Genomic DNA, 23,646 nt, shown 5'->3' on the forward strand with positions numbered 1-23,646 from the left:
CAGCAGGGACGTCAATTATCGGTAAATAAAGCGACGAAGACGAAATGATGATACCTCTCTATCTGCTTGTCTTCGTCGCAAAGAATGACATGTAACTCTTTATTGCGTTACACACAAACGGGATAGGAGAGGCAAAATTAAATAGCGGATTAAATACATTAGCGCGACGCTTAACAAATTAAAAACGTAAAAACATTAACAGTACAATATAGTTTCCTTATTGTAAACATAATGCGATGGCAGTCTTGAGTCCTGGAAATATGCTGTGATTGTTGCTCGTTCGCTTCAATTTTTCGTGTACTTCCTTCTTTTTTTTCATGTTCCGCCAATTGTCTATTCTTCGTACTCGTCGAGTTTCATCCGTTATTTTAAACCGAATTTGCTTCGATCTTGAGAATTTAAACTTGTATTTTCAATTTATTACTTACGATAAGCCTTTGTTTGTGGCAGTGTCTGGAAATATAGATTATCTCAATGTTAATCTCTTGTAACATTCATTATTGCATGCATCCATTATTTGAAAATCTATCTTCTCAAGATATTTATGTGAATATAATTTTATCTGAGAACATATATGATCTTCATTGTCTTATGCAAATAAAGTACAGCATAAAGACATCTAATTAAAAAAAAACAGTAACGTTTCTTCCTGTCTTCTATAGTCAATAAAATTTACGAATTAACCATTTCCGAAAGGAATACTAATTAGCATGATTGATCGACTGAATTGTTTAAAAAATGTCTTTTATTATATACTTGAAAATAAATAGATGTATGTCGAGTGATAATAGTACTATCAAAAAAGATGATTTAAAATGTATGTACATTATGCTATTACCAAATCGTTCGATTGTACGATATGTCGATACATGATATACAATAAATCAATGAAATTGTAAATTACAGATAATGCTTTAGTATAAATATACAAACGTTTATAATAACATCATCTAGGAGATAATTCTAGTGATAAATATCTCGATAAACAAAATGTTAATAATATGCTAACAGTTCGACAACAAGTTCACTCAAAAAATATTAAGACAAATTAAGATCAAGTATCTGTGTTCGCATCAAAGTGTTTTACAAAGTTCGAACAATTCAACAGCAGATTGACAGAAACCAAGCGGAATGTATCGCATTTAGATACTACACTGTAGGTCCTACATGATTTTTGCAACACTCGCCACATTCTGTTACAGATCTTGCTATATTCTGCTGACATTCTGCTGACAAATTTTGCAACAAAATCTGTGTTCCAATAGATTTGACCGTCTAAGATCTGATATAATTACATTCGTGTATATTACAATGAATTTAAATACTTTTCTTGTCGATATTAATAAAAATCGAAATCTACGCAAAGAATAAAAAGCACGAGATAAGTCGATTCATATAACATTGCTCTTACATACCTGAGCTACGACTACCTATGCCTCGACTGACTTCTTCTTCTCCTTCTTCTTTTTAAGGAAGGATGGCGTCCTAAGACCCTTCTTCTTCTTCTTTTCCTTCTTTGGCGACTCCTCGCTAACGCTCACATCCTGCGACATGGAACCCTTAACATGGAAGGTCCCAACCATAACCATAAACCTTTCTGCATGCACATGCATAGAAAGTGCTGACTTTTCTTGCTAATCATTCTATTATCAGTTATCTGATCGCATGCAAGCCAATGTAGTATTAGAATTTCATAATAAGAGTAGATCTGTGAATGACTATGCCTGGATGAATGGTATGCCTATATCATGAGATATTAATGCAAAGTGTGAAGTGATAATGTCCTGAAGCTGTGCACGCTATGTCTAAAAATGATTATTAACATTATAGATATATGGAGAAATGTCCGATTCCTTTACTGTAAAAGAACAGTAGTTGCTTGCAAGTGCATATGATATGTATTTAGAAAGATGAAATGTAATGTAATATGTAAAAGCGAATTAATGTATTCTATGTATGAACATATGTGGACACATATATAAATTGGTATTGTTATCATGAACGTAAACTGAAATACACCAATAGATTAATAGGCGATCAATATTTTTGCGTGACAATTATTATGTATCCTTAATTTTTTACTTACATTCCAATTCGAAATATAAGAAAAAACATTGTTTTTATGTTTATGATATATTTTTGATATTGTTTTTCTGTAACAGCAAAAATCTGCTTGTCCGTTACTGTCATCTCAATATTATTAAAAAGATGTATATATCTTTTTATTGTACGAATTATAGAAAAAATTAACGCGGTGTAGTTTAGTGTCCAGCATATGATAATTAACATATAATGTGCAAAAATTATATTAAACATATTATGAATGTATATATATAACAAACCTCCTTGCTACTGTGCGAGAAAGTACTGTGATGAGCATCCGAGTGATCGCCATTTACAGTATTCTCTCCTAGAACATAAACAATTACTTATTCGAAATATAAACTCTTAAATCATTATAAATGTATAAATTATCGAAATTAATAATCAATTCTAATTAATTCAAAGTAATGATAATCAACTTAAAAAATAACGATAGATATATATTTCCATAGCAACCATTTAAGTCAAAAAGCTAGAGTTAATTATTCCAAGACAGCTGGAAATTTTGTTATTGTATTTTAAAATGAACAGAAGCAAAAATAAGAACAAAAAATAATAAAGAAAAAAAAAAAGAGATAAAATAGGAGAAGAGCAAAAATAGGGAATAATATGTATTTAAAAAGATGAAATGTAATGTAAATGTATAACAGGGATAGAAGAGTGCGAGAATGACAGAGAGGGAGAAAAGCTTACCTTCAGAAAATAATCTTTCTCACTCCAAACTCGCTCTTGAACTTGTTATAGAAAATCAGCATTTCCAAGCAAGCACTTTAATATTGATCATTCGCAACTTGCAGGATGCATGTGCCATCGAAAGAGTAAAGGAATAACGATGAAGATTAATGCAAATCAGGAACAGAAATTAGGTATAGAAATATTATAAAAGCTTTTAAATTGTTAAATACTTTTTTATCGACATATAAATGTATCAAAATATCCATTATGTGTTAATTATAAACATCCGTAATTTAACTAACAAACAAACTTCTCCATGAAATATTAAGATAATAAACTAGAGTTTTGAAAGTACTAATTGTAGTGAAAACATGTTATCTTCAAATAACAATTGAAAAGAAAAAAGAATAAAAAGTTTGAAAATACCAGGAAATTTTACATAAATAAAAAACTAATATTTTTCTAAATTCCAATCCTGGCATATAGAAATCCTCGTTTTATTCCCCCATTGAAACATGCAAAACGATGTGCAGATTTAATCGTGCAGAAAAAAACGTAGTTAGAAAAAGATAGAAAACGTTCTATTGTAGAATGACAAAAGATAATGAGATAATACAAGTTCCTTAATATTTAATGTTTCTAACTTATCGTGAACTTATAGTGAAAAGATAACTTGCTTTTCAGCATCTTAAAACGGTTTTATAAACTGCAATATTATAAATCTTTTTCAGACTTGGATATTAACACTAATATTAACACTAGGAACAAATTTCCTCGTTTCGAATCGACCGCTTTAAATAAGGTAACCGATACTAACTTATAAGGTAACCGATACTAAAAGCTAAATTCGTTGCAATATGCTTGCACTAATATGATTGTTAAATTGCTTTTTTCTTGTATAAAACATTTTGACAAATTACTCGAGAAGATTAAGATAGATTATAATATTCTAAACGAATAACTACGTGATTAATTAATTACGAGCTATCTGTGAGAGCTTTTTCCAAGCGTATAAATTCTTTAGTATCAAACGAATATGACATACAATCTATGGACAAATCCCAAACATCACACGGCTCTTGGAAATCATTCGTCTCGTCGTTATCGCTAACTTCAGAAATCGTGTAAGTACCGTCAAGAGAAACAGATGCCGTCTTAAAATTCTCTGTATTTTCTTCATCAGCATTAATAGAATTGATTTCTAAGTTACGCGAAGATTCGTTATTAAAATTTTCTATAACAGAATCGGTAGTTTCGCATGGAGTTTCGTCTTCCGTTACAGGTTCTTCGCTTATAGGTGTCAAAGGACACTTCTTTTGCGTATGTTCCTCTTCTTCTTGACAAGAACAGCATCGATTGTCCAGCCATATTTCTATATCTGATTTGATCATTGGTGCATCCTTATTGTCCTCGAGTTTATCAAGTATCTCATCAGTCTCGATAAAACTTTGACTATTATCGTTGTCGATTGAGTTATCCGTGTCGCAAAATATCTGATGGGTATCTGGCAATTTCTCAGTATATTCATTTCTTGAGACTTTTAGGATACGAAAGTTCAATTCCAAAGTTTTATCGTCAACAGCAACGACTGGCAGCTTTTTCGCTACGGTACAAAATTCAATTACAGCGGAATATCCTTGATCTTCATTCTCTGGTGTCTCTATTTGATTAGTATAACGGAAATCCGATGACAAGTTGCCAAGAAAGTCTTTAATTTGGCAAATATTATCGATATTGTTATCAGTTGTAGGAACATCTGCCGCGCATTCTCGGTCAGCTTCTACGAGCGAATACTCATAATGGTAGCTGTCAATCAAGCGACGCACAATTTTCTGTATGACACCAAGATCATAAATGGAAGAATCCAAATATGACAAGATATAAACGGACTCGATAATTTCAGCAATAATATTCTGCGCGACTTGAAACGCGTCGTACGATAACGCTTCGTCGGAAGCCTTAAGGTCAGCGATAATCTCGTTGGCGGATTCGTTGATTCCGTTCTGGAAGACTTCACCGTCAATATCTTTCAATTCTAGGATTGTACGACTTGGTAATTCAAGTATGTCCGAACCATTCGCTGACTGCCTCTCGGAATCGAGTTGTTCCAAGTCGTAGCTACTATCGCTCGACATCCTACGATCTTGTAGGCATTGCGACTTCATGCTATCATTTTTAGTCGTCGGTTCAATCCATATGTAATCAGCTAACTCTTCGCAATTATCGCTATGCAGTGAATCAGATTGCCATTCAGATGAATGTTCTGCCAAGTCCCATGATGTATCGTCATTCTCCTCCTGGTCGATAACGGCTGGTGGAGTTAAACTATAAATGAGACTCATGTTCGTCGAATCCAGATTATACTTGACGCAGGTATTCGTGTCGGGCAACGCGTCCAGCTCTGTTCTTGACGAGCTGATGTTTAAATCAATACTCTCGACGATTTTTGTAATGTCGTTGCAGTATGACTCGTACATATCGGCCTCTATGCCACTCGTCCAATTGTTTTTGCACATAGAATTTTCAATCCACAATCGAACACTCTGTTCTTTCAAGCCAGTACATGTGACATCATCGTTTATTTTATGCGGCAGTACGTTCTCGTTTTCACTGATGTTAGTTTCCATCATGCTGCGATGTTCGCCACATTTATCGCAATCGACGGAATGTTTATCGTTATTAGAAGATGAATTGCTTAATGATCGCGAACTCTCTTCACTATTATCCTTATTATCACGTTGAAGTTTCTCCGCGCACCTGCACGCGAGCATTGCTTCTGTCTTCGTCGTCTTTGTTGGTTGTTTTGATAAATGTTGCTGCTGTTCCTTGTCGATGTCGATCAGCGATTCACAATCATTGGATTTCTTATTCCTCCCTCGAAGTGTCAAAAGTTTCTTCTTTGTAGAAGCGACTATTCCATTCGTCGATACACGATGCTTATCCATTTCGCGATGTGTACTTCTCTTTTCACCTTGACTATTTTCATTAATGAAAGATGCGACGTTGCAGGAACACGGTTTTGTGTTACTCAGATTAATCAGTGTAACAAAACTTGGTTGTCTAATATTCTCCCGCTTCACAGAACGCATCACGATATTCGAGTGCACCTGATCATTTAGATTCTCCTTCATGTCCTTCTTCATCAAATGTGAATGGCACATTTTTGTAGGAATAACTGCAGAATTTTGTTGCGATACATTCTCTCCATTTTCTATGTTCGCTGCTTTTGCTTTCGATGGTATGACTGATTCCGAAGTTTGCTCGAGATCCTGGAAAAATTTCCGTCTCGCCTCGTAGCGCGATTTCGAAATGACCTCTTCGACCGTATTTGATTGCGATTGAATACTTCGTTCGCCAGTGATCACCTTTGGAAGTGTAATCAGCAGCGGTTTCTTTCGTTCGGCAATCTTCGAACTTCTAACATTCTCCACATAAAGATTATCGTAACGACACTCAGAAAACAGTCGACCACAGTACATTCGTATACGATCGCTGCTCATGCTGTTGTAATTGCTGCCTAGTTCGCAATCTGCAAGCATCATGCCGAAAAATATCTCAAACAAATATCCGACAAGCGACCGATCAGTGCTCGTCCATCTCGTTTTCGGCAAACGGAGAACGTTCACGATCTCGGATCATTTTTTACCATTTGTCAGTCTTCTTCGTCACTTACGCTGCGCTCGAAATAGATATTCTTACCAGGATAGATACCTGGCTCTTCTAGCCAGGATATTACTCGACTCTATCTTTTTATATTTATGCTATTTATATTTAACTCCCCTAAAATTATTATTTACGTTATTTATATTATAATGGAAAAAAGAAAAAAATGTATAAGGTTCATATAAAGTAGCAACCTTTAGTTTATACAAAACCGATTGTACTCTTTCTGCATTATTTGCACATACTGTTATGAGAAAGAAACTCCATAGCATAACTGTTAGAAAAGCATAAAGCATAAAGTAAAAACATGAATTTTAAGATCTTTTATGTGACACAAAAATAAAGAGAGAATGGAGTAAAAATGTTTTAACATAAACGATCGATTATTATTTCGAGTGGCGAAAGAAGACGAGAAAGCTTTCAAAGCACATATTATACACGTAAGCAAAAGCACGACAAATTCCATGGATTTGCATACGTATATTTAACAATTACATAATTGAAATTAAATAAACAGTAAAATTTTTTTATGTAAATGCACTTGAATCTGTATATGTGGTTCATAATTTTAATTACGATTTGGAACTATATCTTACATAAAAAAATATATAAAGTCTACACAAATGTATATCTCACAAATGAACAAGATTAATTAAATAATTAATTAAATTATAGAATCTATCTGCGAAATTAAGCTAAAGATAACGTATCCTTTATTCTGCCTTTCTTCTCTCAATCTTTATATATTTTGAAGAGTACACAAGTATAAATACGTATATTTTGTAAAATTTTCTCTTATTCTTTACTAGTAAAATCGTTTTTATGCTATGTTATTATTTGTATGTTAAATACAATATCAGATACGATCCTCAGCTAAACACCGTAAATAGCGTAGGAGGAAATATTTTGGAGCGATAGATTAAATCTATCTTTCTATAATGTAAAACTCACCTCTTTTATAACCGCTCCATTGTTCAATCGTTTTGCAACGCATTTCATTAAGATACTCTGTATTCGCATCATCCACTGCATATAAAGAATGCGCACAATTCATATTTATGTACATCATTAAAATACCAGGTTAACTCGCAATCTATTGTCATTTCAATATAATTATTCGATAATGCGATACATAGTACCTTTGCTTACAATATACACAAACACACCGACTAGCTCGTGCAAGATTCTATAGCCCTCTGTGCAATGACAATTATAGAATGCATACAAACGTGCCATAGTCTAACGATTTATGGACAAATTTAAATTGTGGGGAAACAAAGGCAAAGATACAAATATCATATCACCGTGAATAGACAGGTATATTAGAAGGCCATGCAAACAAGTCGAAGTTAAAATCGAAACAGATATCTCACATCCTGACGTAACAATTCCACTTTCCCCTCGTTAATCGTTTATGCAGGCTGATGAAACAACGCTTATCCGGAACAAAGTAGATAGAAATAAATAAAGAAGAACTTACCGTCACTTAACACAACTTCGGGTTGACTCGGCGCAGGCACTTGTTTCGTTTCTATTCGCAATACTCGGGGTTCTGGAGCAAAGGATCAATCATACATAGGTACCGATTAATAATAATAGAAAACACATGTCATCAGATTAAACATTCTACAGGATACACGTGGAAATCCAACAATAAATTCTCATGAAATACATAAACTTACCGTCTCTACTCTCCTCCTCCGTTTCTGAAGTAACAGATACTGGTGATTGAATAGGACTCTTGGCAGTGCTGGATTCATGCGTCGCACGACTGATGTTAAAGGATGACAAGGCCTCGGATTCTGATTGTGACTCATCGTCTATTAATATTAATATTAATCTGTCATTAAATATCTGAGTACACCATACAAGTGCGGAACATGCGGAAATATATATATATATATATAGATATAGATATAGATATAAATACAGGAAAAATAATAAAAACAGATAACACTAACAAGGATCTCCTCCTCTTTGTTTGCGTTCGATTTCTCTCTTGTACTGATCCAATTCTTGATCCGTGATGGCGTCAAAAGGATTTTTGGCATAAGGCGTCTTATATACCATCGCATTGTGTTGAAAGCCACGCTGTATAATACCCTTGCTAGCGGCTCCTACTAAGACTACTTGTTCTCCGGTACCACTAATCGTCGCATCCTTGTAAATAATGAATGTACAATTTAACAATGATACATCTTCTTAAGAAATCTAAATATAAATATAATACAAAAAGTACAATATACGAAGACAACGCAAAAGATGCTATTACTGCTTTCATAAATTCTACGTTTTACGTATTATGTTGTACGTGTATGTTCTACGTTATGTTTATGTGATATATTTAAAAATTAAAATTAAAATTAAAAGCGCAACGATAATAGTGATTATCATGATTATAAAAAGCCTCACGATTAAAAATTGTTTTCTATTAACTTTATATTGAACGTAATGAATTTTATTGATTATTCAATAAAAATTCAAGATATTTGGCAATTAAATCTGTAACCTGCATTTTCTTAGCTTCTTCCCATGAAACACCTTCCAATATATGAGACTGCGGACCGGCCGATATCTTTTCTGCTCGCCGGTAATCTTTAATCTGTTAAGATAGTGAAAATACAATGAAACAAATTTGTACATTCCACCAAAATACATAAATTGACTAGTAGATAAAAAAGGAAACGTGTACACAACAGAACATAACAGAAATATACAATATATAATAATATAAAAATGCAACCATAGTAATAGATTTGTACTTACCTGTTGTTGTAATTGTTTGAATTCTTTCGGGTTGGTATTTTTCGGTACAAACTGAAGAGCACTGTCTATCTTCACTGGTGTGCTGCTATGGGTAGGGGATCCATCAGACACCCACTGCACACACAAAACCAGAATATTAATCGACCCCCTTTATAATCATCATGAAAAGCAATTATGTTAACGTTAAAGATAAGACTCTTGCATGCTGTGTGCCTGTGTTTATCTTCTTTGATAAAACAAAAAAGCGTTTTTTGACTCCGATAATATATTTTCAACAATATTATGGCATAGCAATCATTACGTTATTAAAATATAATAAACTATATAACTTGTTCTTACATTAGTTGTAACAATAATATAATAAAATAATCAATATTAACTCGCGATGGATGCAAAATAGAATTTAATTGTTAAGCTTACATTATGCCACGTACAAATGTGCAACTCAGAAATATGATAATGATATTGATTGTTGCATCTAGTATTTAGCTTTCAAGAAACTTAGGGTCACTTGATCTGGTTTTGTAAATGCAGTGGGATCAGTGTAACCAGGCCAGCGAGATTTTAATGAGATCAGGCACACATTCATACAGAGTCATGACACACTTTATATATTTTATCATGTATATCTCAGTTGTTATAGCAAAACTTGTAAAGTTTCCAATTTAGGAAAATACAAACTAAATAAGATACATTATACATTAAATCGCTCTATTCTCGCTTTTTATATAATATCAGCGCATTGACAATCAGCACAATGGTTAACGATAATATAACGTATTGCACATAATATACGCATGAAATTTTACCAGGATTTTACCGATATTAAAATTATTGCATAATTCATAATTTTATAAGATAGATAATATCATATAATTAAAGCCAATAAGTATTGTAAATGTATTATTGTAACATGTACACAATTTTGCAGCATAATTCATACATTGCGAAAGCTAATTTTATTAGCATAGCATCAAATACACTGTAAATAGTGCTTAAAATACTATTAAAATTGAGAATTTATTAAAGTTGATATATAATTATCATCTTTTCAATGGATGTAACTTTATATAGACATCAGAAAACGATAGAAGAACAGTCGTTATAATGCTATATTTAAAGATACATACAATATTATTATAACGATTGACTGGAATTCTATATAATATCATATAATTTGTTTTATGGAAATGTTATTCTCGCTCTATTCTTTGTTTGGCGCGTATTATTCCTAAATCATATCACACACACATTAACTAAACATTTACTTTAAGCATTCTTCTTTCATTTAATTTATAAAAATGGATTACTTGATATCAAAAATTTTATCGAAACGTCAATACAAAAAAATATACGATGAAGAAATAATTATATTGTCGTAAAATTTTTGATGAATAAAGAATAAATTAAAGTAAAATTTTATGTTTTATGGAATGGTATCGTTATTATTTAAAACTTTATAATCTTCTTTATATTAGGTTAACAGATTAACTGAAAGCATGCATACATTAATAACAGTTCGATATTTTTCATATCGTGAAACATTTATGTCACACATGTGTTCATCACACAATGAAAACTTGTGCGAATAAATTGATTTTTAATGAAATAATAGAGAGTATCTCTTCATTCATATTATGTCAAGACCAATGTCTAGACATATGAATCACGCATAATGTATATACGAATACATGTACATACATTGTTAGTGAACTATGTAAGCAAACTGTTCTTTCTTCGGTCGTTTTTTGAATCACGGTCATCTTTTATATTTCATTAGTAAACATTTATAATCAACTCTGTGGCAATAACAAGAATTATATTTATATCTGTAATTTTTCAAAGAAGCTATATGATATGATATGAAATATATGTCATATATGTTTAATCAACATTGATATTCGATGTAAAATATACCAATAGAACATTTGTACCATGATTGATATTATATATAATAATATAATGAGAAAAATAAATATAAAAAATTTGTAATATATCATTGACGTGGAAAATTAATGACATAAGTCGGAATGCATCAAATTCATGTATCTAATTACTGACCAGTATGATATATATGTATTTGTTTTATATAATATTAATAAAATTAAACTAATTAAAAAATATGATAACAGTAGATAAAATTACGCAATTAGCGTAGTATAAATGTGACTAAAAATGGAGTTACTAATGCGTAATGTCGCATTGTATATAAGACTATACTAGTTACGGCCATGCTTCGTGTCATCTTCTTAATCATTTCTAGAAACATTTTCGCGATAGAAGCGGCTATTTACCCGACGAATAGCAAACAAAAAAAATCATAAAAATTCATGAAAATCTCTGATAGTAACAATAATCCTCGTGTGTGTATTTATATAATGCGAATATAAATTTCGCAGAAAGTATTATATATTGAATGGTACGTCTCATAGAATGAGAATTTAAATCAAGATTTAAACACAAGCTTATAAATATCTTCCTGAAGTTCAAATAAGATACAATTCTCCAAACAAAAATTTTTCAAAAAGTTTGGCAATATCCTGTTCTCAAACTAAGCAATAATATTAGGCTAGACAATAATTCCTCTCTGTTTTCAGGAGAGTGAGGTTAACACTAAATGGCGTCATTGTTCACGTAAAGGAAAACTTGGTGTACAAACGCGTAAAAAGATTTATGCTGTGCCTGAATGAATACTGCAAGTGATTGAAGATGTTATAAGTGAATAAAGTGGTAATTTCAACTATGCCGATTTGGACAGTCGATTGATGATGATCAAATCAAGACTTTGATCGAAAATAATCAAATAACCGCTATATGATAGGAGAGATACTGCAGAAATACCTAAAATATCTTAATCTAGCGTTGAGAATGACTTGCACAAGCTTGCTTACGTGAATTGGTATAGCTGCCGCACAATATAAAAATACAGAGAGAAATTATTGGCCAGCTGATAAACAGTGTTACATATATCAGTATATCGCCTAATAATTATTTGATTTAATATTTGATATACATATAAAGCTTTCTTTTACTCTGTTACTACGCACTTCATAATCTCATTAACAGCCATAGTATTACGCGATTACAATAAAATGCCAAATAAAAGATATATCTGTTTATATTAGCTTCAGCATGAAACTTATGCGCGGAATTAATATAAATAATTAATCGTTCTTATTCTCAAAAGTAATGACTTCTACCTTGGTAATTTTTTTAGGATCAGGTGTTCCAGTTTCCAAGATCTCGACTTTCTGGTAAACATTTGGTGAATTTAACCAACGGGATCTGTCAGTGCCTTTACGTCCACCCTTCCATAGCCTAGGAAAAATAAAACAAATGTAGCGTATAATATTAAGTACTTTGACTATTAAAATTAAAGTATGAGAGATAAATTAATGAGATGAGAGTAACTTACCCTTGTTTGTACAATTCCTCTTCTTCGAGAAGATACCCTAAGGACGATACAGCCGGTGGAACTTCAACATCGTTTCGTGGTTTCGGAGGTTCTCCTTTGACAAGAGGATTTCTGTATATGTAACCTGTACGGAATCCCTAGGAAAATGGAACAGCACGATCACATTATATTCTGAGCATTACAGTTTTATCCGAATGATTATCTAGGTCAAACTTACAGCATTATCGAGCATTCTCATGAGAGCTTCAAATTCAGCGCCACCGATTCTCCAACGTTTCTCTAATTTTTCCGCAAGAACGGTCGACTCCACCGCTGAACTTTGTTGTTGAGGGATCGGTGGTTTTCGTGAAGCTTCAAATATAGCTTTCTTCGACTCCTCGCTAATAAGATTCAGATTGTCTACGCCCGCAGGCATTAATTTCAGTTGTGTCTCACATGCGACCACGGTATTATAAACGTTAAAGAAAGCCTCCTCCACTGTCTCTCCGCAGCAAAGGGCACCGCGATTTGTCAGAAGCATAACTTTATTGATCGGCCCAAGATTTCTAGCGATCTTCTCTCGTTCCTCCGGCTCGACAGAGCCTCCAATGTATTGATGGGTGCTTACTTCGCCTATCACTATGCTCTCCTGACCGATCGGTAACAATCCACATTTCAAGGAAGAGACCTATGTAGACGTTGAACATTTTAACATTCTGTAATTCTTTTCGAACAGGAGCTAACAGAGTTTAGTTATCAAAACAACATCGCGCAACTCAATAAGAAGTGCAGATGCTCGAATGAAAGATATACATCTACATAGGGAAAAACAAACAAGAGAGACGAAGCATTTACTCACAGCAGTAACGGACGGAGTAGTAATATGGATAATACACTTAATATCTGGTCTCGCGGCGTGTATCGTCGAATGCAATTGAAAATTCGTGATGTGCACGTTGAAGTTCGTCGTACCCTGCTCAACAATCGCACCTTGCATATCCACCTTTATCAAGCTTGAGGCGGTTACCTCATGGTAAAGTAACCCATAAGGATTCACCAAGAAGTGCTCTTGATCTTGATTAAGACGGGCAGTCATTTGTCCGCCGACACCTTGGGTCCATCCATATAGATCAAGCAATCTAAAGACCGCCGCCAATTTGCATCGTAACATTTTCTCGCCCTTAGCGTATCCCATGCTTTCCACGCCACGAATGTCGTTGATAGGTAAGACGCAATTTGAATCTGAATTCGAATAAACGGTATCACACGTACACACATGCACACACATTTGCACACGCAGGCAAAAGAAAGTAATCATCCCTTAGTTAAGTTAGCGCTCCCACTAGAAAAAATCAACGAGACATATGCCAGATTAAATAAGATTATCTTGTTACAGGCTATTTCATTCTTACACGCGTACTGTTTACGCTCGTCTTTGCTGAATTATATCTTGTAAACTATAATGGACAATTTAATTTTATTAATTAATTCTTAAAAACACCTAAAAACCACTGAACTTTTATTCTCTTTCTGTAACTGCTCTTGATCTTGTACACGTACAAGACTGGGGATGCTAGCTTAACCTGAACTTAGCTCCTGATTTCTAATTGATACAACAAATTTCTGCTCTTAAATAACATTTACTTCTGACATAGATCTCATTTTGATTTTTTGCAATGGACACTTAATAGAGGTAAAATAATAATCGATATTATCTCAAACGGAATGCAACTAACTTTTGAACACATTGCCGTTAAATCGAGCTCCTTGTGCACCCATCATATCAGAAATCTGTTGTAAAAGACCAGAAGGCCCAGCACCATCCTTCATTTGCGTTTCGATTATACGTTCCAATTCTTCTCGAAAGATTCGGGAATTCATCATCATTTCAACTCGCTTCCTCCTCTCCATTTCTCTCATATCCTGTAAATGAAAAGAGTCCTATCATTTAATTATTAATTTATGCTTGAGTAATCTTGCTAACTTCTTTTTACTTTTTTAAATTCTTTTTTCTTCTTTATTCTTCTTAAGATTAATGAATTTAGACAAGGATCGTCATTGTATGCTTCTTTTTCATCGACTCTTTTCTTTAAAAAGAATTTAGCTAAAACATGAATAAAACTTACCGCATCAATATCAGCGGGCCTCATTTTACTTTTTTCATCTTCCGTTAAACCATCCACCACTCCATTTGTGTGTGGCTCACTTAATGCTTGTTGGCTCGTATCTGCCATTTTCGAGCCTCAAGTACAAGTATTGGCAACTGAAAAATATCATTTGACATATGCCGCTATTAGTAAACATCTATTGTTTATTTCCTATTGATTTGTCACGTCAATTATTTTAAATTGCCAATATGAAAAATAAAAAGAAAAGAAAAGTATTGTATCGCATGTAGCAATAAAAACAAATGTTTTAACGCTTCTTAACAAGAACGATATGCAACAGGAAAATAGACCACGGAGATGACAAAATGTTAAATGCAATGAAAGTAGAATCATAATTGAATAGTAGGTCGGCCATTGTTTAATATACGTGAAAACGACATTCACATTCATTTCCACCGCGTCCGGTGTATCAGATATGGACACTGCCGGTGCGCGATCAATAAAGTTGCAGGTCCCTGTCAGGAATCATGTGCGTACAATGAAATACATACGCTACAGTATTCTTTCATTCTCAGCCACAAGTTTTTCGCGTGTTACTCCTCTATTTCCCATTAATAAGTGTGCGTTATTATTGTTACCGAGATGTGTAAAATGTGTAACGTACAGCTATGCCGACTGTTACTCGTTTAGCGTTCGCTTAGATCGGATCTGTGTCACCGGTCGTTCACCGCTTGGCTTTCCTTACGCCAGGTACCAGTGCATTAAACACGCAACTCTTGCGTACTCAACCACGTACATCCTTATCCTACGGCTTTTCTACTTTTTTTTATGCCGCGCTTTTCTTGTCTAGTCCCACGCTAAATATTTCACTAAAGTAAATATCGCAGTACTTTCAAAATCAATGATAAAGACCTAAAAAATTGCCATGCAATCGATAAATCGTTTATCGATAAGCATTACGCGTGTGCACTTTCTCTGCAATACATAAAAAGGGAAGTGCGATAATTAAGTACGGGATTACGTAACATGTATGGGCGTATTCTAACTTATCTGATGATACTATCAAGTTCTTTTCACACTATCAGTTGGATTTTATTTTATTTACGTTAATGTTATAATATATCTATATAAAACTTTATGTTTGTTGATTCAGTTATTTTGCTGCCATTTTATCGGCAATCTATTTTTGCTAATATGAAATATAAAAATATGCTTCTGCAGAAATAGATGCAAATACTATGAATAATTCATACTTAATAATAACACGAAATGCATATTTGCAGCGTATCTTTGTCTGGAATTTTGCCAAGCACAAGAACATTCAATAATTCGCATTAATTAATTAAACGATATATTTTCCATGTATCGCTTGATTAATTAATGCAAATTATTGAATGTTCTTGTGCTTGGCAAAATTTTTAATTATTTTCAATATGTCGCTATCGAAAAAAAATTCAGAATGTTACAAAAAATGTGGTAGCAACTATAAATTGTTGGGTTGGTCGGCGCAAATTGATGATAATTAACGTTAAGGGATTGAGATATTTGGCACAAGTGGCTTCATTTAAGTCCCTCGCATGCACACGTTACTTTGTGACATGATGCAACCATAATTTTGTATCTGATATTATTCAAATATATTGCCATTTTTTACTATGAATAAAAATAAAAAAGAAAAAAAAAGAAAAAATTGCATTTATGCGAGATAAAAATATAACATATAGAAAGAAGAAATACTAAAATTACAACGACTTTTCAAGGAAATAAAAAATGCTAAATTTTTATACAATATGATTACTAATATAATTGCACGATAATGCGTTTATCATCTTGCTTTTGTTCATCCTGTATTCTTCGTTCAATCATATCTAAATAAATTTTAAATAAATAATTTAAAACTAGTTTGCTCTAAATTGATATTCCATCCTCTTAGAGTTGCATATTACCTTATTGAAATAAACGCCTTTATCTCAATGATAAAAAGACAATGTGAGTCATTCTGCAAACCAAATGAAAGCGATCACGGACATTCGCTACGCTCACTGGCGAGTGGTCGCGCGAGTTCGCGAGCCCTCGTCTTAAAATAGAGAGGGACCAGGGATGGAGTCAGATATGCTCTCTCTCGAGTTCCGAGAACTATGATATTGAAGATCGATTGAATAATCTCTTATCAATTCCGCTACAGATAATCGCTGTATAATTCTCTTTTATTTACTTTCAATTACATACCAATTGTACACGAAACGGATTGCGATAAAAAAAAAGAGTAAATTAGATGGTGTTTTGTCCAATATCCGATGCTGGACCTACATGATGCGATGATTAGCCTGTTACGCAATAAAGCACACACAGCTACGTGGTATCATGGTGCAGGTGCACACGCGTATCTATCTTGTGGATTGTGCAAAACCAGAGAAATGTAATTTCTTTTTTATTCAGCCTAAAAAGTACGTTTGGTTTTAATGCAGTAAGTACTAATTAACTAGTCATCGAGCTTTTTAAATTATTTCGCTAAGCGCGAGTTAATCTTCCTTTCCTTGAGCTCTTAATTTCATGTTCATGCGAGAATTTACCGTTTACATTGTTAGCAACGGAATGAGTGCGTAACTACTTCAATTATCATCTTATAACAAAATTATCAAATTAATTACAAGGCAGAATTTAGCAATAATTATTATTCCATAAGTCTCTGAATAATATTTACATTACAAGTTTCTTATTTTAAAGCTGACATCATATATGCAAAAATGGATACATAAATACAGATTATAGGATGTTCGAGCGACAATGGCAATAGGCACTTAACACGATGACGTCACATGTTATGCCCGTCCTAGCGTCAGCGAACATCCTAGAGTGCTATCAATTATAAGAGTTGAAAATAATAACGGTAAAAAGGAAGCAACAAAAGATACAATTCTTAATAATATAGAGCACATACACATTACTCAGTATTAACAAATTGTTGAATTGTATTTTAATTCTTAAATATTGGCATTTCGCAGATTCTTGATAGATAGTTTTTATAGGCCACTGTATATTATATTTTTATAAAAAACTGTTTAAAATAATCGTCCTGAGCACGAATGCAGACGTATAAACCGTACGTTGTGTCTGCCTTACTAAAATCTTATTAATCAAATAAAACTGCATTAAGAGGTCGTTATCAAAAAGCAATTAAGACGCAAGAATAATCGAACGATAAAGTGGTAATATCTCCACGAATACGATTCACAGAGTGTTGTTAACGCGTTTTAAATGGATACTATTAGAAATTACATCAGAGCTCCTGACAATTCGCCAAATTATTCTTAACACAACAAGACCCGTCATTCCAATCCCGGAGCAATCGGCGAGCAATTCAGTAAATCACGGCGGTGCTCGTACGAGTCCGCGCGATTAATCGAACGGAATATATTGGAGCTAAATGTTGATTGATGACTCGACACTCATTAATAACGAGATATACGCTTGATAAGAGTATCACGGGGTTGCTTACAGCAAGAATAGTGACAGAACGATGCAAATGGCGCCATTAATGAGGCCGAGTCGCGATTTCAATTTCGGTCAAGCGTTTCGAGGGACAGAGGAGCGATGCAAACGGGATAGCTCGGCGTGTCAAGGCGTTGGCCGCGTTCACGCCTGACAATGGCAACGAAAAACCGGAATCGCATGGCACACCGCGTCGCGATGCGAACAGCATCGACCGACACACCCCTCGGGCTATGTTATTCATCATCGAGCTCGTAAACGAACGACTCGCACGACCTCCGAGAGCAACTTGCAATTTGCACGCTCGAGCCTGAAAATTCCATCGCACGCGATGACTCCCGACGCGACGCGAGGAAAAGAAAACTCACCTGCCAAAGAATCGCCTCCTCCTCGAGATATGCCCGTGCCTGTCTCACGAACCGCACAACAGCTCGCCGCGCTCCGTATCGCCGCGCGCGCGGCCGTTCCGTTCGATGAACAGCTTCCCCGCCGCCGCCTCTCGATACCTTCGGCCTCTATCGAGCCCGACGCTTCTGGCCGCTACGCCGGTCTTCCACGAGCTCACGACTGCCGTGACAAAATGAAATTTACTGCCCGCGCATCGACAACCTGCGCTGATCGCCGCGAGATCGGCGGTTACGAATTCGAGAACCGGGATCTCCAGGTATACCGCTTTCACGCGTCGGTCTCCCCAAGACTTGCGAAAAATCGCATAACTGGAGCTCCCGTTTCACTCGTCGCGCGCGACAGAACAATTACAAAGTCGTTCCGCTGCTAATAACTCTGCCGGTGAGCTAGTAGTGAATGGTTATTAAGTAAATGTCGCGTATATACCTTGAACAGCTCGCAAACACTAGATATATATCAGGCCTGATAATCTTCCATGTTAATCAAAAGCAGTTCCAACTAGACGCGCGGACGTATTAAATCAACATGGCGTCCTTTAGCCGCCAAATTTGAATGTCCTCCTTGAATTTTCAGGCACTTTTTTTGTATGCCAAAAATCCGCACGCATCCTCCAGTCAAAGTTATAGCGGTGATGATACTGGAAATGTTAATTACAAAAGATGTTTTACTCGTAGACTTTTTCTCGAAAAAGCTATCTCGAAGTTTTCCGAACAATGTTTTTGAAAAAGATTTTACGTAACGAGCTTTCTGCGTTAGCCAATCAGAAACTTCACGACAAGGATAGGTATATACTTCTACCGTGTTTTTCTCCGAAAATTGGACCGTTGCATATACAGTAATGCAACTCTCGAGATTTGTTTTTTATTGCTGCACTAAGTTTATACTGCACTGCACTGAATTAGTGCCAGCGAGGACAAGCTAATGTGAGCAAGTATAAAAGGTTTGTTCTTTTTCGCTGCACTTCTGAACTAGCGTGATAAAGCTTGCTTTGTTCTGATTGGACAAATTCGCAATCTCAATTTCCAATACGTAGATACGGGTTTTATTGCGCTAGTTCAGAAGTGCAGAAAAAGAACAAACCTAAGAAATGACCGCAATATCTCCTCCACTCTGCCTCACTTTTCAGCTAGGTCTAGTATACAGAAGTTTGTACTGTGTGGTTGCACGTGTTAAATGAGTGATTGAAGAGAAACAGTTTTATCTTTTTCTTGAATTAAATTAAGGTAGATACATAAACAAAAAACATGTAGCTATCATGATTTTATTAAGTAATTTTATGGTAAATAATTTTATTTTTCACCATTGTAGTAATTAATAAATTGTTATTACTGCATACGTATGATAGGTTATGGCTTTCCGTGGACGAGGAGGTAGAGGAGCCGGCGGCTTCAGAGGTGGCCGAGGAGGCTTTCGAGGTGGGCGTGGTGGATTTGATAGAAACAGGGGGTAATGTAATTAATATCAATATAATATATAATTAATAACAATAATATCAGCTTAAAAAGTTGGTTAGTTTGTATGAGGTTATATGTAAACAATTGTAACAAGTTGTACTAAGTGAATCTTTTTCATGAATTTCTCACAGATACGATCAAGGTCCTCCAGAAACAGTGACATTATTAGGACAGTATGGATGGACAGTAGAAAACGATGTTATTGTCAAATCAGCTATTGAAGATTATGTACCATATTTTAATGCACCAATTTATACAGAAACCAAACAACAATTAGGAAAGATCGATGAAATCTTTGGTACATTTCGTGGCTATCATGTGTCTATTAAATTATCTGAAAATGTAAAAGCATCTAGTTTTGAAAAGGATACTAAGGTATATATAATAGTATAATGTGTGTGTTAATAATGAAATTACGTATCAATATTTATTATCAATTTGATTTCCGTACCATGATACACATACCATTGACAATTGTTTATTGATTATAGGTATATATTGATCCAGCAAAGCTGTTGTTGAGTGCGAAGTTCCTAAACTCTGAAGGAAAAAGGGGCGGTCGTGTCACGAAGAGAGGTGCAGGAAGAGGTGCAGGAAGAGGTGGAGGTGGAGGTGGAGGAAGAGGTAGAGGTAGAGGTGGCAGAGGAGGTAGCAGAGGATCCTTCAATAGAGGAGGAGGCAATAGAGGTAGCGGAGGATTTAGAAATCGTGAAGGAGGTGGTGGATTTAACCGTAATTCAGGTGGAGGTTATGGAGGAGGTAGAGGGAAATGGTAAATTTGTATGAATAAAATATGTTAAAGAAGTGCGACAAATATTGTACTATACTATAAATGATTTGTAAAGAAGAAAAGAAATTAAATGCTTTATATAATAATGTATTGATCTTTTTTTAAATTTTATAAATTTATTTATTTCAAATTACATGAATAAATTCATATGCTAGACAACGTGTTAATTAAAAATAACTGAAATTTACATTGATGCAATTGTAACACGTATGTAGCAGACTTTGTAAAAAGATCACATGATAATCTACTCAATCTTGATCAAATTTTATGCACTTTCCAAGTTCCTTTTCCGCTTTTTTCAACAATTTGACACGTCCTCTTTGTTTGACCCTTTGTTTCGTATTTAACTTTTCCTCGCGATCTCGTGCTATTTTATCCCAGTACAACTTCTCTTCATCGCCTGAAAAATTTACATGTAAATATTGAGAAATATGTTAATTACAAAATACAAAAAGTATTTACCTTTCAAAATTGTCGAGCGTCTTCCCTCGTAACTCTTTTGAGCAAACGATTGTGCAGCCTCTGCTGTATCACATCTTACGTAGGCTTCGCAAGAACCATCTGTTACATCTATATATTTCACAGAATTATTGTCCTTTAATTCTATCTGAAATAAATCAATATAAGTGAGTAAATTTAGCATTTTGCACTAATAACATATAACTCTTTTGTAAATGCAATGTATAATAAACAAATAGAGATATTAGTCTTATCAATTAGAAGCCACTAAGACTGACGTACCTTGAAACTTCGTGGATTCGTGCAAGGTTCATCCATCTCGATTTTTACTATAATACCTGGTGCATAGTTGACACATCCGTAAATCGACTTCTCCACTTCATTAGTCTTTTCATTATCCTTCTCTCGTTTGAACTTATCGTAATTTGGTCTATTCTTTATTATAATCTCGCCCCTGCCCACTTCAGCCTTCTTTAAATGCTGTTTCAGCAATCTCATCTTGCTTCTTTGCAACTCTAAGTATCTGTTTCTAAGTCGCTTCCAATCCGGTTTTGCCATTACTTGTAATCCTATGTTGCATATTACATCCTGCTGAATCTTGTTCCTGTTTCTCCTTCTTTTCTTCTTCTTGCCTTCATTCTCTCCCTCGTCGCCAATTTCCCTCTCCTCGGCATCGCTATTTATCATAGGGCATTCCTCGGTTCCTGATACAGCGCCCATATCATTACTGTTATTTAGATTTTTCATTTCTTCTTCTTTCTCATTGCTTGATTTTGTTGCTGACTCAGAATGATCTTTTTTTACTATTTTTCTATCAACATCCTCCACAATATCGTTTATCGTGACCTTTTTCCTTTTTTTTCCTGCGATTTTGTTATGATTATTCATCTTATTTGATGCCTCTTCATTTTCGACGTTGCTCTTTTCATCATCTTGTTGATCTGCATTTTGATCCTCAGCTATTTTTGTTCTCTTAACCTTGCTGTCGTTATCTTTTAATGATTCTCCTGAAGAAAGTTTTCTCTTTCTTAGAACTGGTCTGTCTTTTTCCATGTCTATTTCGTTAGCGTCAGTGTTATCGCTATTTTCGGTATCATTTGACGCACTCTCTTTCGACTTTACTGCCTTAGCCTTTGCATTGATGGCTGTGACTATTGTGCGATCTTTCTTAGGATCATCGAACGTAGTAATACTTAACAGATCGTTGGGAGACGTATGCGACGGTAAAACACGTCCTTTTTTCTGGAATGTCTGCAAAATGATGAGACATGATATTAAAATATTATCAAGTTATTGAAATAATTTTTACTGATTTTCACATTTATATTATAAAAATATATATGTATATATAATACATATCATTGTTGAATATTAGTTATCACTTTGTTTACCTTTAAACATTCTTTAACACCATTTGGCGTGTCAAACTCTATAAACGCAAATCCTTTTATTTTCTTGTTGCTCTTGTAACGAGGAATTGAGACATACACTACTGGCCCATACTTAGAGAAAATAGATGTCAACCAATCGTGATCAGCATCTGGAGGTAAATTTTGTACATAAACTGTACACTCATCCATATTCTCTTTCTTGGTAAATGGCGTCAATCGACAGACCTTGGTACCATCTTCCGACACTTTCAGCATGGTTGATCTCTGCAGAGCTTTAGCTATTCTATTCACATCCATGGTTAGTTCGCGCATCTTATTAAATGTAGTGAATACTTTGAGATCCACATCTAACAAGTAGAACATTAATTGCAGTTAGCATAATCTTGTTATATCTAAATAAGTAATCTCTAAATATAAATGTGCTTAATGACTACACTATATTGCATTCTAATTAATTGGTGTAATTAAAAAAGGTGTATATTTACAAGAATTTTTCTGCAGAAGCTCCGACAGGAAGCGATCCTTGCTCAGATTAGCGTCACCGAAGTAGAACTCCATTTGCTTAACGATCGAAGCATGCAGTGCTTTCTTTCTTAGTCTTGGTTTACCACGCGACACACTCGACTTGTTATTTCGTTTAACTGTATCAATCGTTGGCTCCTGTACTTGGGGAACCGGTATCCGTTCAGAGGCTAGCTCCATATCTGATTCTTGTTCTTCCATCACCATTGTATTCTCAAAAGATCATACAACGTGCCTTGTAACAAAGTATACCGTCTGCAAGGGTAGTTACACTATTGTTGTCGCAAGGAGCTTCCAGTAACCAATTCTCAAATTAAGAATCAAGTTAAGAGTCGAAAACGGGAATCTAACCAACGTAACCAACGATCTCCGAATTGACACTGGAGGCCTCATGCGGTGAACGCAGGAAGCTATGGTCAAT

The 23,646-nt window shown here is 34.6% G+C and overlaps 3 protein-coding genes across 6 annotated transcripts; 1 reads left to right on the forward strand and 2 right to left on the reverse strand.

Moving 5' to 3' along the window:
- Positions 1–62: 62 nt before the first annotated feature.
- On the reverse strand, positions 63–19,121 carry LOC105282053 (protein hu-li tai shao). 3 transcript variants are annotated; one of them, XM_011343737.3, is made up of 16 exons: positions 19,036–19,121; positions 18,570–18,768; positions 14,728–14,864; positions 14,338–14,524; positions 13,461–13,843; positions 12,840–13,289; positions 12,623–12,759; positions 12,408–12,525; positions 9,208–9,321; positions 8,951–9,043; positions 8,403–8,601; positions 8,124–8,261; positions 7,922–7,993; positions 2,343–2,410; positions 1,416–1,559; positions 63–453 (listed from the first exon to the last, which is right to left on the reverse strand). In XM_011343737.3, the coding sequence occupies exons 3-15, from the start codon at positions 14,833–14,835 to the stop codon at positions 1,431–1,433; spliced, it is 2,196 nt and encodes a 731-aa protein (XP_011342039.1). In that variant the 5' UTR covers positions 14,836–14,864; positions 18,570–18,768; positions 19,036–19,121; the 3' UTR covers positions 63–453; positions 1,416–1,430. The 3 variants fall into 3 exon arrangements, with proteins under 3 accessions (XP_011342039.1, XP_011342041.1, XP_026826886.1); XM_011343739.3 differs by lacking the exon at positions 19,036–19,121 and having other exon boundaries at positions 1,416–1,544; positions 18,570–18,980; XM_026971085.1 differs by lacking the exons at positions 63–453; positions 1,416–1,559; positions 2,343–2,410; positions 19,036–19,121 and adding exons at positions 2,966–6,307; positions 7,393–7,467 and having other exon boundaries at positions 18,570–19,008.
- A 587-nt stretch (positions 19,122–19,708) lies between these two features.
- On the forward strand, positions 19,709–20,940 carry LOC105282054 (probable H/ACA ribonucleoprotein complex subunit 1). 2 transcript variants are annotated; one of them, XM_011343741.3, is made up of 4 exons: positions 19,709–19,832; positions 19,955–20,055; positions 20,195–20,438; positions 20,555–20,940. In XM_011343741.3, the coding sequence occupies exons 2-4, from the start codon at positions 19,958–19,960 to the stop codon at positions 20,837–20,839; spliced, it is 627 nt and encodes a 208-aa protein (XP_011342043.1). In that variant the 5' UTR covers positions 19,709–19,832; positions 19,955–19,957; the 3' UTR covers positions 20,840–20,940. The 2 variants fall into 2 exon arrangements, with proteins under 2 accessions (XP_011342043.1, XP_019888071.1); XM_020032512.1 differs by lacking the exon at positions 19,709–19,832 and adding an exon at positions 19,850–19,888.
- Positions 20,941–20,957: 17 nt separating this feature from the next.
- LOC105282055 (la-related protein 7) lies at positions 20,958–23,592 on the reverse strand. Its single transcript, XM_011343742.3, has 5 exons — positions 23,189–23,592; positions 22,704–23,050; positions 21,595–22,563; positions 21,316–21,460; positions 20,958–21,253 (listed from the first exon to the last, which is right to left on the reverse strand). Exons 1-5 carry the CDS (start codon positions 23,430–23,432, stop codon positions 21,102–21,104), a joined length of 1,857 nt encoding a protein of 618 aa, XP_011342044.2. The 5' UTR covers positions 23,433–23,592; the 3' UTR covers positions 20,958–21,101.
- Positions 23,593–23,646: the final 54 nt, after the last annotated feature.

The sequence above is a fragment of the Ooceraea biroi genome, chromosome 7 (assembly GCF_003672135.1).
Source record: "Ooceraea biroi isolate clonal line C1 chromosome 7, Obir_v5.4, whole genome shotgun sequence".
Taxonomy (NCBI): Eukaryota; Metazoa; Arthropoda; class Insecta; order Hymenoptera; family Formicidae; genus Ooceraea; species Ooceraea biroi.

Bases quoted from the DNA above. Each gene is read 5' to 3' on its own strand.
- LOC105282053 (XM_026971085.1), bottom strand. From the start codon at position 14,835: ATGGCAGATACGAGCCAACAAGCATTAAGTGAGCCACACACAAATGGA. The intron at 8,602-8,950 runs GTTACAGATTTA...ATTATTTACAAG, and splicing joins AAGAAGCTAAGAAAATGCAG to GATGCGACGATTAGTGGTAC. The intron at 6,308-7,392 runs GTGAGTTTTACA...TGATGCTTGCAG, and splicing joins ATGGAGCGGTTATAAAAGAG to ATTGCGAACTAGGCAGCAAT.
- LOC105282054 (XM_020032512.1), top strand. From the start codon at position 19,865: ATGATTTTATTAAGTAATTTTATG. The intron at 19,889-19,954 runs GTAAATAATTTT...TACGTATGATAG, and splicing joins TTTTATTAAGTAATTTTATG to GTTATGGCTTTCCGTGGACG. The intron at 20,439-20,554 runs GTATATATAATA...TATTGATTATAG, and splicing joins GTTTTGAAAAGGATACTAAG to GTATATATTGATCCAGCAAA.
- LOC105282055 (XM_011343742.3), bottom strand. From the start codon at position 23,432: ATGGTGATGGAAGAACAAGAATCAGATATGGAGCTAGCCTCTGAACGG. The intron at 21,461-21,594 runs GTACGTCAGTCT...GATTTATTTCAG, and splicing joins CGAATCCACGAAGTTTCAAG to ATAGAATTAAAGGACAATAA. The intron at 21,254-21,315 runs GTAAATACTTTT...TAAATTTTTCAG, and splicing joins ACGCTCGACAATTTTGAAAG to GCGATGAAGAGAAGTTGTAC.